This window comes from Triticum urartu, chromosome 1A (assembly GCF_056163025.1).
Source record: "Triticum urartu cultivar PI428250 chromosome 1A, HENAU_Tu73, whole genome shotgun sequence".
NCBI classification, from domain to species: Eukaryota; Viridiplantae; Streptophyta; class Magnoliopsida; order Poales; family Poaceae; genus Triticum; species Triticum urartu.
In genome coordinates, this window is record NC_141873.1 from 51,799,917 (window position 1) to 51,815,295 (window position 15,379).

Consider the following 15,379-nt stretch of genomic DNA (forward strand, 5'->3'; position numbering starts at 1 on the left):
CATGTTGGTACATGGATATTGTTGGGATATCATTATTATATCTTTTTTACTTTAATGGACCTATATACTTGGTAAAGGGTGGAAGGCTCGGCCTTATGCTTGGTGTTTTGTTCCACTCTTGCCGCCTTAGTTTCCGTCATACCGGTGTTTTGTTCCTTGATTTTGTGTCCCTTACGCGGTTGGGTGTTATGGGAACCTCTTAACAGTTTGCTTTGAATAAAACTCCTCCAGCAAGGCCCAACCTTGGTTTTACCATTTGCCTCACCACCACGTATACTTTTCCCTTGGGAGTTGCGCTCCCGAGGGTCATCTTATTTTACCCCCCGGGCCAGTGCTTCTCTAAGTGTTGGTCCGAACCAGAGCACCGTGCGGGACCATCCCTTGGCAACTTGGGTTATGTTGGTACCTATACGCTTAGCTTATCCGGTGTTGCCCTGAGAATGAGATATGTGCAGCTCCTATCGGGATGTCGGCACATCAGGCAGTCTTGCTGGTCTTGTTTTACCATTGTAGAAATGTCTTGTAACTGAGATTCCGAGACTGATCGGGTCTTCTCGGGAGAAGGAATATCCTTCGTTGACCGTGAGAGCTTGTGATGGGCTAAGTTGGGACACCCTTGTAGGGTTTGAAGTTTCGAAATCCATGCCCGCGGTTATGGGCAGATGGGAATTTGTTAATATCCGGTTGTAGAGAACTTGACACTTGACTTAATTAAAATGCATCAACCGCGTGTGTAGCCATGATGGTCTCTTCTCGGCGGAGTCCGGGAAGTGAACACGGTTCTTGTGTTATGCTTGAACGTAAGTAGTTTCAGGATCACTTCTTGATCACTTCTAGCTTCTCGACCGTTGCATTGCTTCTCTTCTCGCTCTTATTTGCGTAACTTAGCCACCATATATGCTTAGTGCAGCTCCACCTCACTACCCTTTCCTACCCATAAGCTTAAATAGTCTTAATCTCGCGGGTGTGAGATTGCTGAGTCCTCGTGACTCACAGATACTTCCAAACAGTTGCAGGTGCCGATGATACCAGTGCAGATGACGCAACTGAGCTCAAGTGGGAGCTCGACGAAGATCTTTTTGTTACTATGTCTCTTTTCCGGATGATCAGTAGTGGAGCCCATTTGGTGCGATTGGGGATCTAGCATTTGTGGTTGTCTTTCTTATTTTGGGTTCCGTAGTCGGACCTTGTTTGCATTCTGGATGATGTATGATCTATTTATGTATTGTGTGAAGTGGCGATTGTAAGCCGACCCGTGCGTGGGAGGCGACGGTGAAGTTAGGGAGTCAGCAGGTAAGGAGAGGAAGAGAAACAAAAGGAGTCCATGTGGGAGAGGGTGAGGTTTACTTAATCAAACGACTACATAGATAGCTTGAAGGTAGACCGGATAGATGTTATTCCGACAAATTCTCTAGGATTAACGCGAGTCCTCGAAAGGAGCCTCTAGTTAGTACTCCTTCCGCTCCAAAATAGATGACTCAACTTTGTATAAAGTTAGTACAAAGTTGAGTCATCTATTTTGGAACTGAGGGAGTAACTCTTAAGAGAGTGGTGCTTTATTATTGTGTTGCAACTTAGCAATAAATCAATTTTAATCGACTGCCTTGACTCTTGTTGGATCTGTCAGACATCGAATGCTTCCAGGCCTGGTTGTGACCATCTGTCTGAGAACTGGCTGTTTACACTCACGGAGCTAAATAGTTCTCACTACATGTCAGTTTGTATAGAGGACAACTCCAGAAGTCAAGGTCTGTATATATTTCCAGCTTGGGTAATAACTGTTTGCTTACCTTGTCCTTTCAGTTGCTTCATTGTTGCTGTATATGTCAGGTCCTGAAGACAGTCCAGCATCAGTAGGATTGAAAGTATGGAAGACCGTGCCATTTGTTGAAGATACACTCGTCTCTAGAACAGAAGCCGTAAAACTTATTGCCTGACTACTGAAACATTGTTGTGAAACACACTTGGTCCAGCACCAATAGGTTTTGGTCTCTGCCCACTGAAACGTCATTTTTCCTGTGTTGGCTCTCTTCTCTTGGTGCAAACATTGTTGGTCTGAGCTGCCATTCAATGGCTGGCATTACATTACCGTATGTATCTTCAGAGTTTGTTTGCACAACAATGGCTGGTATTTTTATCAAGGAAAGCACACTCTTAATCTATCTAGAATGTTATATGGGATGCAATGCACTTGAGGTGGTTCTCAGCCACAAATGACGGTCGACAGTCAAGGGGAATGTACTAGGCTTCCTGGAACAATTTAGCTCGTTCTTCAATCTCTAAGACGATGTGACCGCAATAACATCCTCTCCTACAACAATTCAAGTTCTTTGCCACTGAGCAGTCGTCAACCCACCAAATCACGCATACCAGATCGCCCACACTGTCAAGCACTTTCACCCTATTCTTCATGTTTCAAGTGATCAATCAGAGTAAAAGGTCATTCCAGTTTATGGGGTTCTCGTCGGTTCTGCAATAGTTTGGTCACGTACTCGTCAGCCACAGCCCATACGCACACTGACATTGTGCACTCCAGACAGGAATGCCTTACCCTTGAGGAATCCATGTGACTGTGTATCTTGCATCTCGTGTAACATGCATTCCTATGAACTACTTCCTCCGTATCGATGCATTAGTCATTTTACGAAAACCATATAGTCTCAAAACACTCAGGGGTGGTGCATTAACTCTCACCTTATTTCTTATTTCTTGACATGAATAAATGAATCAACCAATAAGAGATGTGGGGCGTGTATGTTTTTAATGAGTTGAGACTACCTACCACGGCATGTAGTGGTTAATTCATTGCATGCAATGGTATTAATTAGCTAATGAACATTACGCTCTCTTGTTTTCCCTTCGTTTTGGTCCTGATGCACAACGTAAGATGACTTAGACTACCCATAGTGAGGAGTAACTTTAGTAACATGCATATGTTTCTAGTCTATGTTACTACCTGCATAACGAGGAGTAACATATGTATGGTGTCATGCAATACTCCATTTATTAGGTTATAGACTCATCTTGTTTTGGTATGTGTGATGTTACTCATAGTATGAATAACATACAATGTTACCATATGCCTCTTTTTCCTCATTAATTTCTTGCCACATCATCTATCATCTATTTTACCTAGTTATGTGTGATGTTATCATCTACTTTACTCTCACTATGGAGTACGGAGGGAGTGGCATGATTTTGCCATGAGAAGTGAGTGCTTGGCAAGCCACCACAAAAATACCCTGATCTTTGATGGCACTTGGACTCTCCAAAGAGATGTCCAGTTCTTCTCCAACTGTCTTGTTGGAGTTCGACGCTCTACCTTCCAGCCACGCCTCCCATCTTCCCTTGGTGCAAGCGAGCATGATGAGAACACTTGTTTGCAAATAGTTTTACTTGTTTTAAGTACCACTTTATGTATTACCTTTAGCAAATTTTCCACGGCAATGCGTAGGGATCATCTAATAGTATACAAATAGGTACCCCGATAGAAAAAAGATACGTGGGCTCAATCAGCAGCGGAGAGCGGCATGGAAGTAAGACGGGGCCAATTGATAAGCCAAAGTAATAGCACTGGCAAAATAAAAAAAATTGTCTCACATGGGCCAACAATTACAGATTTATTAGGCCTCGTAAGCGGGTTGCGCTGTCCCCTCAGAAGCTCCCCTCCTGAGTTCAACCTTATTTTTTCTGAGATACAGGTCCATTAATGTACATGTCCAGTGTCTTATACTAGTGTGATATATAGAATTCAATGCATATTTCCAAAGTGCGATGCAATATTGTAGCAATTTGCGGTTTATGTTGTAGCTTGTAGATGTGCAACTAATGTATACATTTATTTTTTGATGCAGTACCATATCTTAAAAAGTTAAAATAATTAATCTAATGTTGTAGCCCGTAGATGTGCAATTAATGTACACATTTCTTTTTTGATGCAGTAATATATCTTCAAGATATATATAATTAATGTAATGTTGTACGCCCGTAGATGTGCAATTAATGTACACATTCATTTTTTTGATGCAATACCATATCTTCAAGATATATATAATAATGTATTGTTGTAGCGTGTAGATATGCAACTAATGTACACATTCATTCTTTTCATGCAATGCCATATCTTCGAGATATATCATATATACAACTAATGTGTGTAAAACGTGTCAATATGAAGTTAATGTACACATTTATTGTTTGGTGCTATTTCATATCTTACAGGTCTAGCCGGTAGATATAAAGTTAATGTACACATTCATTATTTGATAAAAATATCGTATCTTCAACATATATATAACTAATGTATGATGTAGCCTCTGTTGGAACCGCTCTCTCACACTGATAGATGGAGATAGAAGAAGGAGCACACAATACAATGGAGTTTCACCCGGCTTCACAACCCCGTTACTTTTCCCAGAGCCCCAAAAACTCTCCTCAACAAATACACTCGTGGTCATGGCTTTGTAGTGGCACAACAACGCAGCGCCCACGTTTCCTTGTGCGCATGTACGCACGCCGCCTAGCTAGCTACCCTGCATGCAATCCATCAACCTGGCCATGCGCACTACATGCGTGCTACGCGCACGACGCGGCCATCTCCACCGCTCACTGCTAAAATCAGCTAACTAACTCACACGCATCAAGCAAACTTGGCCGGCACACTTTGCCAACGCCCTGCTCTACGTGCCAGACTCGAGTGTATACACGCTACACACACATACGCCACGCTTCTGCGTCCCGTACGTCCCGCCCGTCCCGCATGTCACCGACGCGCCCGACAAGCCCGACGGCACCAGTGTGTCCCGCCCGTCCCGCGCGCACCCGACGCGCCCGACGAGCCCGATCACACACGCCGTGGCTTATTCCAACACACACCCCTTAAGCCACGGCCTAGAGGAGTTCGTCATCGTCGACGTTGGCGACTGCCAAGAGTGCATGCTCCGCCGCCGGTCCTTTCCGCAGCTGCGGGCACTCGCGCCGGAAGTGCCCGTGCTCCCCGCACTTGTAGCAGCGCCTGCGCCTGTTGCCACCGCTCCCCGACGCCATGCTGCGCCCGTCGTCGTCGTCCCGAGCACCGCCGTGTCGACGCTCCCATGCTGCCCACTGTGCCGCCGTCATGAGCAGCTGCTCACCTCCGCGCTCGCCGCCGTCTTGTCCACGGTGCCGAATGTCACGACCGGTTTTCCAATAAAATTTTTTTGTTGAGAAACCAATCTTTTGAGTCCAGTATGAGAAAAATCCTTCTTACTGGTAGACAAATTCTTGATACAATAAGCCAGTAGCATAAAATATATTACAGGGTCGAGCTACGGTTGCTCAACCAAATTATTACAAGCACGCCAATAATTATACATAATGGCGGATATGGCACAGCGGTGTGGAGGCATACTACTGACTCGAGGATAGGGTGGTGGTGGAAAAACACAGCGGGGAGTGAGATACATGACTCTAAAACTGGCATCTCATCGAGCGTCGAGGTGAGGCTCGATGAATTTATTTGGTAGCGGAAGCGGATATAATACAGTGACCAAATCCAGGGTCGCACGAGACTGACTGGGATTCCTCTAGGCGTCGGACTCGCTATCAAATTCTTCATCCATGAGATCACCTTCGTCAGCATCTGGCCAAATCAACAAGCCAGGTGAGTACTTTGAAAATACTCGCAAGACAGTTCGGACGTAAGATATAACAAATGCATGCATGGATGCATCATGAGTATTTTAATAGTGGCACATTAATTCGTAAAAACAAGACAGGTAAAAAGGGGGTCGGCGGTAGTCCGCTCGAAAACCCAACAAAATAACTGTAAACCCAATCGGGTGTCTGAAGCGACACCTCAATAGGAAGATAAATAAATAAAGCACGACACAGTCGGGCGTCTAGGCAACACCACATAAAGGGCTTTAAAAGAAATGCCACAGTCGGGCATCTGAGCGACGCCACATAAAGGGCTTTAAAAGAAATGCCATAGTCGGGCGTCTGAGCGACGCCACATAAAGGGCTTTAAAAGGAATTGCCACAGTCGGGCGTCTGAGCGACGCCACATAAAGGGCTTTAAAAGAAATGCCACAGTCGGACATCTGAGCGACATCGCAGAAAGGGCTTTCATTGAAAGTAAAATATAACAATGCCACAGTCGGACGTCTGAGCGACATCACAGAAAGGGCTTTTATTGAAAGTAAATAATAACAATGCCACAGTCGGACGTCTGAGCGACATCACAGAGAGGGCTTTTATTCACAAGTAAATAATACTCATAATAAATATTCAATTCATGAGAATAAACGGGTTAGTCCATCCACAGGAATAAACATTTAACCGGACTTAGCACTCATGTGATTCACCGGAGTCTCTGTCATCAAAACTGGCATTTGTCAGGATAAGATAATACCGAACTTGGACATGGAATAGATGATTCAAAGGAATATATGACTCTGCAGAGTTTGTACGAAAAATTTTCCCATAGCCAACGGATTTCCGTAGTCACGAAGGACTAGTTCCGTTTACGGTATTTCAGAAGAAAACACAGCTAACCAGTACACACCCATCCTACCTCTCGATGCCGGGATTCACCCTAGACATCGTCCAAGAAAAACTTTTGAGACGGGGAGATCACAATCTCGAATAGCATGGGATCAAATTTATATACGCGCGCTCTAAGGGGTGCCCCCCTCTCGGTCCCAACCGGAAACACCCATGCCCCCTGACCGGATGACTGGCTTTAATCCAGGGCCATGGAACCATCATCACGGCCTCTCCTTTTGGTGTGTACCAGGAAAGCGGTTTGCAACTTACTAAGCCATATTCCTTGCGGAAAACATGTGGTAGTACAGGAAAGGAAGAATGGAAGGAACTGGACCGATACGGGTTGACACTGAAGTCATATAGTCTGGCATAAGACTGGCATGCTACAACACTGCCATCTTACCCATCCTCATGCCAACACATGGCCATGCATACTCACATCCATCCACTTATGGATTTTCGAAACTCACTTGCCTCATCGTTGCAGGTAACATGACATTCGTCGGTATGCTCATCAACATGCCATGAAACTACTTAATGCAAACATGCCAAAACAATCATCATATCAAAAGTTCAAACATGCTTGCCTGGTTCAGAGTAGTCGGAGCCTAGCTCGGTGAAGTTCGCGGTCCCGTCACCTCCTTCGGTATCTACGGTATAAAGAAACATACGCGCTAACGTAAATACCGTGAGGTGCACAAAATTATTCCAAATATTTTTCAAATAAATCTGATAAAAAACTAGACAAAATTTTAAGGAGAACAGAAAAAGAATCAATCGAAAATACTTTTCTGTTAAAAAGTTATAAGGGTTTTAGTCCAGGGACTCATCTGTAATGAAACAGAAAGTTCCCAGGGGCTAACTTATAAAAACAGAAAACGATTCGATAAAGAATACGCCGGCCCAGCGGGAAAACGCATTTGGCAGAAGACGTTTTCAGAAAACGGTTCGCTTAGAAAGGACAGAGAGGCTGACAGGCGGGTCCCGCCCGTCAGGTTTGAATTTTTAAAAAAGGCGGCAGAGCTCGACGGTGCCCGAGAGCCGTGGTGGTCGCCGGCGGCGATCCACGGTGAGGCAGGGAGATCGGAGAGTACCTCCGTGTTCAGGGCGCCATTCCGCGTCTGTGGGAGGTGGTGGTGGTCGCCGGCGAGCACCACGTCGACGGCGGCCCTTGCTTCGGCGGACGGTGGTTCGGGCGTTGATGGAGCTCGCCGAGGAGGGCTACAAGGATCGAATTGAAGTGGGGGTTAGCTCTCTGGTTGCTCGAGGAGGGTACTGACGAGGTTTGGGCGCCGGGACGGCCTCACCGGAGCGAATCGAAACGGAGGCCGAGGCGGAACGGGGCGGCCAGAGTCGGGGGAGGAGACCTCCTCGAGGTCCTCCTAGTGGCCTGGCGGGGCTTTGGTGAGATGCAGTGGTGGTCCGTGCTCGAGGGTGAGCTCGGGGTCCCCTTTTATAGGCGATCCGAGGCGGTGGCCGTGAACGAAGTTCTCCGGCGATGGATTACGGCGGTACAATGCTTGGTTGGGAAGGTTCAGAGGTTGAGCGTCGTCGTGGATGTACCCTGGTTCCATTTAGGTGCTAACTTCAGCGGGATTTGGTTGCTTAGGGGGAGCTCGACGGAACGGGGCGGCGCGGGCCCGTCGGCGGCAGGGAGCGCGCTTTGTGCGTGCCGCACCACGGCGACGGTGCTGCATGCGTGCGCTGGCGAGGAAATGGCCACGCGGAGCCACCAGGGGGTTTGGGCGGCGCCGAACGGCGTTATGCCGCCGTTCTGCTCCCTGTCGGCCGCTACGGTGGTTCGGCCGCCGCAAGACACGCCGGCGCAGGCGGGCCAGGATGCCACTGACGCCAGGAACCTGCCAAGCGCGCGTGTGAGGCTCCGGACAAGCAAGCTAGGCCGTGAGCAACGTGCCAAGTGCACTGTGAGCATGTGACTGAATTTCTGACGAAGATCGACACTGAATCTCTGAACTTAACTGAAGATGAACAGAAACAGTGCGTGCAAGGTGTTCGACAGAATGATCTAGGCATGTAGGGATTTTTCCTTGAGCTGAAACTTGGTGGGGTGGCCTCTCATTGCACCAGGAGGCTGCCTGAATTTTTGTGGAATTTTTGGAGAAGTGTAGATATGAATTTCACCAAATTTGTCAAATCTGGTCCAAACTTGCAGTGAGTGAAATTTGAAATTTTTGAAAAGAAGAAGAGTGGATCAAGATGGTTCTAGGTTGTGGGTACTAAGGACTATCCAGGGGAGTTGGTTTGAGATAAAAACTCAAAGGCAATGAGGTACTTGCTTTGAAAATCACTCAGGCTCAAAATAATTGGCAGAAATGATTTGAGAGATAAAATAATTGAAATAAAATCCAAAACTTGTTTGGACTTGTTGAGACAGAGAATTTAGATTGTTCAAAGGTGGAGGGAGGGATTTTGAGAAGATTTACTATAGGAGACATGGTAAAACCATGGGTGGTTTCAAGATAAGAAAAACCTCAACATTCACAGAGTTCTTTTTATAAGAAAAAGAATAATTTCCAAAAATATACTTTGAGAAGGGAACCATCAGAGAAAGAGTTTTAAATGATCAAACACCATAGTTTGAAGAAGATACAAAAATAAAATCCTTGCCAAAGAAGTTTTTAAGAGGAAGGTTTTCTGGAAAATTTTTAAATGGCCTCTTTACAAAAACCAACAAAGTTTTTGCTGAAAAACCAAATAAAAATTTTGGAGTGTCACACTGAACCCGCTCGTCGAACGCACGCAGCCGCCCGAGCGCTTCGTCGAACGCCATCGTCGTCACGTTGTGGAACTGCTCGATGCCGGCGACGACGGGGAAGAGGCGATCCGGCACCGTATCCAGCAACTTCTTGACAAGTGCCGCGTCGCCCAGCGTCTCCCCGAGGTTGGCATACCTCGCCGCCATCGCCGCGAGCCTCCCGCCGTACACGTCGAGCTCCTCGCCGTCCGCCATCTTCATCCGGTCGAATTCGCCATGCAGCGTCCCCAGCCTCGCCGCGCGGACCCGATCAGCGCCGACGAACCTCACCTTCAGGGAGTCCCATACCTCCCTGGCGGTGAGCTTCGTCGACACCTGCGGCAGCACATCCTTCGGCAACGCCCCGAGAAGCAACGCGCGCGCCATCTTGTCCTTCCACGCGTTCACCGCCGCGTCGCCCGGTGCCACCGCCTCCCATACGGTGTGGACGTCGAGGATCGCCTGCGCCTTGATGGCCCAGACCATGTAGTTGTCCGCGGTCAGCAAAGGCATCGCCATCATTGCCGATCCGCCCGCGCCGCCGCCGTGTGGGACGAGCGCCATGGTCGCTGGTGATCGCCCGAACCAAAGCTCTGTATATCAATTGTTGGAACCGCTCTCTCACACTGATGGATGGAGATAGAAGAAGAAGGAGCACACAGTATAATGGAGTTTCACCTGGCTTCACAGCCCCGTTACTTTTCCCAGAGCCCCAAAAACTCTCCTCAACAAATACAGTCATGGTCATGGCTTTGTAGTGGCACAACAACGCAGCGCCCACGTTTCCTTGTGCGCACGTACGCACACCGCCTAGCTAGCTACCCTGCATGCAATCCACCAGCCCGGCCATGCGCACTACATGCGCGCTACGCGCACGACGCGGCCATCTCCACCGGTCACTGCTAACAATCAGCTAACTAACTCACACGCATCAAGCAAACTTGGCCGGCACACTTGCCAACGCCCTGCTCTACGTGCCAGACTCGAGTGTATACACGCTACACACACATACGCCACGCTTCTGCGTCCCGCACGTCTCGCACGTCCCGCACGTCACCGACGCGCTCGACAAGCCCGACGAGCCCGACGGCACCAGTGTGTCCCACCCGTCCCGCGCGCACCCGACGAGCCCGATCACACACGCTGTGGCTTATTCCAACACCTAGACGTATAATTAATGTATACATTAATTGCCTGACACGGTGCTATATCTTCATGATATACAACTAGTGTATGCGTCTGTATCATCATCTCAAAGAAGGCCATATATACCAAGACATAGCTAGCGAAGTCATGTATCCCACACATTCACAGAAGCCACACAAACCCTATATTGTACGATTCTAATATCAAAGGGATAGAGAAGGCTCTAGTGTAGGAGATACAAAAGCCATAGCCATGGCGAAACTCATGTGCTTATGTTTCATGATCCTCACTATTGCGGTAGCCGTGTCGGCTGACGAATGTGAGGGTGACCGACAGGCCATGATCAAGGAGTGTGCTAAGTATCAAAAATGGCCAGCAAACCCGAAGCTAGATCCGTCGGACGCATGCTGCATCGTGTGGCAGAAGGCAAACATCCCATGTCTTTGTGCTGGTGTCACCAAGGAGAAAGAGAAGATATGGTGTATGGAGAAGGTTGCCTACGTTGCCAATTTCTGCAAGAAGCCATTCCCACACGGCTACAAGTGCGGAAGTAAGTGAAATATATTAAGGGAATTACGATGATCGGCATTTCATACATGCAGTTTTGATATTTATTATTCTTTGGAGTCACACGGCTTTGATTTTAGTTATGCATTTTATATGCTTCTTGCGCTATTCTGATCATATGTTGGGTCAAATTGAATGGTCTTGCAGGTTACACATTTCCTCCTCTGGCGTAGCGATTCTAGTTTAGCCGCGGGAGGAGAAGCATTGGCTTTTACATTATATGTGTGTGGCCTCACAAGAGCTTCCCTTTCACATTTGTAATTCGTGAGGTTTTACTCATAATAGTTTATGTTAATCACTCTGTGTGAGAACGTTTGTGAAACTAATAAAGTCTTCTCCTCAAATTGTCTAAATTATGTTTGTTCATACACAATATTTTTGGTTCTATTTACGGCTCATTGCAGGTGAAGGGATCAAGGATATTAGAAGAAATTAATGTTGTTAAAGCAACAACTTTCATGTGCTTTTTATATCCAAAGTTAATGGGTTCATCTATGGCTGAGCTCAACCAATTTTTCATCTTAGTAACTCTTATTCCTGGACCCTGGCTGATGCAAAGCTCCAAATACAACTTACTTTGCTAAAAGTGAGGAGACTCATGGGGAAGGGGATGAGAAAGATAAATGGCATATTCAGTTAGTTGTATATATGATTTCACACACAAATCTGGTGTAGTTCGATTGTAACGGTTTACTTGGATTTTGCAATGCGTGCAACGTCTGCTTTGTACAATGTATACACTACCAGCTTTTTATCACACGAAGTATTTCAACTAGCAGCTAGGCTCCCTTAAGGTTCTTTTTAGCTTATTCTTCTTTAGCTTAATCTTAGATTTTCATTGGCTTGGGCTTGATGATTTCCACGTAGACACCGCGTGGGACTAGGTGGGATGCTCGGGTAGGACTTTTCTATGACATGTATATCACAAATTTGGGCAAGAAGGTTCTACTTTTCGTCTCTGTGACTAAGGGAACATTAATATAGAAACAGTTAGAACATGCATAGATATACAAGAGGGAGGAGGAGAGTTAAGGACAAAAAAATAGTTAAAGGTGGACCAAAGGTATCACACCAGGCTACCAAAGTAGCCCTAATTACAGAAGATGAGAAACAGAAGGACCATAGTCTGTTGTCCTCGGCGCAGATGCGCGACTTCTTTCTAATAGAAGACACACACAACATCATCAGCTATCAACGTAATCTGCAAAAGAAGTCTTCATTAGGATAGGCAATTGACAGAGCACACATATGCTTTCTCTGAAAGAGGGTCGACCCCTTTTGGAAAATAACAACTAAAAGGGTCTATGATACATCACTTGTATACACATAGGTCTGCTAGGGAGAATAACCATTTTTGAATTTCAACCGCGCGACTTGAGAAGCTCTAGTTTCTACTTGTAGCAGCCTGAGTTGATCAATCATCCAATTCTCATCGATGGCAATCATGTTAAGTTGATTTCCTTCACCACTCTCGCATTCAAAACAAAGAAATTGGAAAAGCCAACTTCTTTCTCACCACCTTTGTAATTCTTCAACACCATTACTTTGAGATGGTTCTCAAGGCATTTCACTGGATTTAGTAGTGGGTCAGACTGAGGATGCAAGTTCTTCATCTTTGCCTTCAAATACTCCTCTCATTGGGAAATGCCAGATACATGTTAAATAGGCAGTTGCTAACTAGACTAGAATATATAAATGAGAATCAAGAATTTATTTCAACATTTAAGGCAAACAAAAATGAGCACTTACAATGACATAGAACTTTTCCAAGAAGGGGAAGCAACTGAGAAGATTGAGAACGACATCCAAATCAGGGCCAGAGAACTTGAGGGCCAAAATATTCCTGGTGCATATCGAGTGGCCTAAGATGGGCCAGATTGTTCCCTAAAAATAAAACAATGGACATGAGAAACAATTATGCATGCATCTAGGATTGCTAGCTGAATGTGAGAGCCAATAAGGGTGTTGTTGATAGCTAGTTGGATGCGACCATTTTCCTAGAACTGGCTATTTACACTCACAGTGCTAAGTAGTTGTCACTACATGTCAATGTGCATAGAGGACGGCTCCAGAAGTCAATGTTTGTATTGCTATGCCAGCTTGGGGTAAATAGTATGTTTATCTTGTCTGTTCTTTTGTCCACTTCATTATTGTTGGTGTATATGTTGCAGGTCCCGAAGATGGTCCAATACCATTAGGATTGAAACTATGGAAGACCATACCGTTGGTCGAAGATACACATGTGATGGTGCTAAACCCGGTAGATATCGGGTAGGGGTCCCAAGCTGGTGATCTTGGTACGATGGTAACATGACAAAGAATGGACACGGTATTTACTCAGGTTCGGGCCCTCTTAAAGAGGTAAAACCCTTTGTCTTGCTTTGCTGTATTGATTGTGGATGGGGTATAGAGTACATGTTGATCTACCTCGAGATCGTATGTGTGAATGAACCTCTTTGTAGATCTAATGATCTAAGTTGTAATGATCTATTGACTATCCTGGCCTCGGTTTATATAATGTACCGGAGGCCTAGGATTTAGAAGAGTCCTCGTCCTGTGCGCCAAGTCTTGTGGAATATCCATTGTATATGTCATGGGCTGCCCAAAGAATCCTAGTAATTAATCGCCATGAGGGTCCTCGGCCCGGCCCTCCTGTCCGTGAGACGACATGGCGAGCACCCCCAACATGTTCCTTCTGGTCCATAAAAAACCTCCATAAAGTTTTGTGGCATTTGGACTCCGTCTGATATTGATTTTTTGCGATGTAAAAAACATGGAAAAACAGGAACTGGCACTTGGCACTATGTCAATAGTTTAGTACCAAAAATGATATAAAATGACTATAAAATGATTATAAAACATCCAAAATTGATAATATAACAACATGGAACAATAAAAAATTATAGATACGTTGGAGATGTACCAGCATCCCCAAGCTTAACTCCTACTCGTCCTCGAGTAGGTAAGTGATAAAAATAAATTTTTTGATGTGGAGTGCTGTTTAACATGTCATATCATATTCTTTTCTTTATAGCATGGACATTTGGACTTTTTATGCGATTCAAAGCAATAGTCTAGTTTTGACATAATAATTTAGATACTCAAGCATATCAACAAGCAACCATGTCTTTCAAAATATCAACGCTAAAATAAGTTATCCCTAGCCCATCATGATCAAACATTGATCCATTCATGAAACACACTCGAATATTAGCTACACCCAATACTTAAGTATGATCATATTGCCTCCTAGTTGGTGCTTTTTATAAGAGAAGCTGGAGACTCAAATTCAAAAATAAAAATTGCATAAAGTAGAAGAAAGGCCCTTCGCAGAGGGAAGTAGGGATTTGTAGAGGCGCCAGAGCTCAAAGCGAAAAACTTAGAGATATATACATTTTGGGAGGTGTACCCATCCCACCAACTAATAGTTCCCAATACTTTCCATGCATAGATATATCATAGGCGGTTCCCAAACAGAAAATAAAGATTATTCCTTTTTCCACCATAACTTTCACTTTCCATGGCTAACCGTATCCACGGGTGCCCTCCATACCAACACTTTCTAAGGAATTTATTATTTGACAACATAAAGTAAATTCATTTTTGCATTTCGGGACTGGGCATCCCTAATACCTTTGCTTTACTCTCGTGTAATGACAAGTGAATAAACACTCATCTTGAGAATAACATATCTAGCATGGAAAATATTAGCCACCCCTCACCGCTCCGCGAGCGAAACAAACACACAAAAGAGAAGTTTATTTTGAAAATTAGAGATGGCACATGCAAACTTGCTTAGAACAAGAAAAGAATACCACATATAGGTAGATATAGTGGACTCATGTGGCAAAACTGGGTTAAAGGTTTTTGGATGCACAAGTAGTGATCATACTTAGTGCAAAATGAAGGCTAGCAAAAGATTGGGAAGTGACCAACTAAGAAACAGATAATCTCATAAGCAAGCATTAAGCATAATTAACACCGAATAATGCACCACAAGTAGGATATAATTTTCATTGCATGATTATTGACTTTCGTGCATGCATAGGGAATCACAAACCTTAACACCAATATTCTTACTAGAGCACAATTGCTCATCAACATAACTCACATATCAAATCATCATATCTCAAAACTATTCCTAAGAATCAAGTTTATTTTGTCCAATGATCTTCATGACATTTTTTTCTTTATCCTTCTTGGATATCTATCACTTTGGGACTAATTTTCATGTGTTGCTTTTCATAAGCTCAAACAAATATAAGTGAAGATCATGAGCATAATAAATTTTTCTTTCTCTCAAAATAATTTAAGTGAAGCAAGAGAGAATTTCTTCAAAAATACTAAGCACACCATGCTCAAAAAGATATAAGTGAAGCACTAGAG

The 15,379-nt window shown here is 44.9% G+C and overlaps 2 protein-coding genes and 1 long non-coding RNA gene across 3 annotated transcripts; 2 read left to right on the forward strand and 1 right to left on the reverse strand.

The window, feature by feature from the left end:
- Positions 1–1,634: 1,634 nt before the first annotated feature.
- On the forward strand, positions 1,635–2,146 carry LOC147989931 (uncharacterized). Its single transcript, XR_015601761.1, has 2 exons — positions 1,635–1,748; positions 1,831–2,146. It is a non-coding gene; the product is annotated as an uncharacterized LOC147989931 (long non-coding RNA).
- Positions 2,147–4,778: 2,632 nt separating this feature from the next.
- On the reverse strand, positions 4,779–9,844 carry LOC147989932 (uncharacterized). Its single transcript, XM_087519182.1, has 2 exons — positions 9,268–9,844; positions 4,779–5,168 (listed from the first exon to the last, which is right to left on the reverse strand). The coding sequence occupies exons 1-2, from the start codon at positions 9,842–9,844 to the stop codon at positions 4,891–4,893; spliced, it is 855 nt and encodes a 284-aa protein (XP_087375308.1). The 3' UTR covers positions 4,779–4,890.
- Positions 9,845–10,580: 736 nt separating this feature from the next.
- On the forward strand, positions 10,581–11,346 carry LOC147989933 (uncharacterized). The gene is made up of 2 exons (XM_087519229.1): positions 10,581–10,976; positions 11,141–11,346. The coding sequence occupies exons 1-2, from the start codon at positions 10,679–10,681 to the stop codon at positions 11,164–11,166; spliced, it is 324 nt and encodes a 107-aa protein (XP_087375355.1). The 5' UTR covers positions 10,581–10,678; the 3' UTR covers positions 11,167–11,346.
- Positions 11,347–15,379: the final 4,033 nt, after the last annotated feature.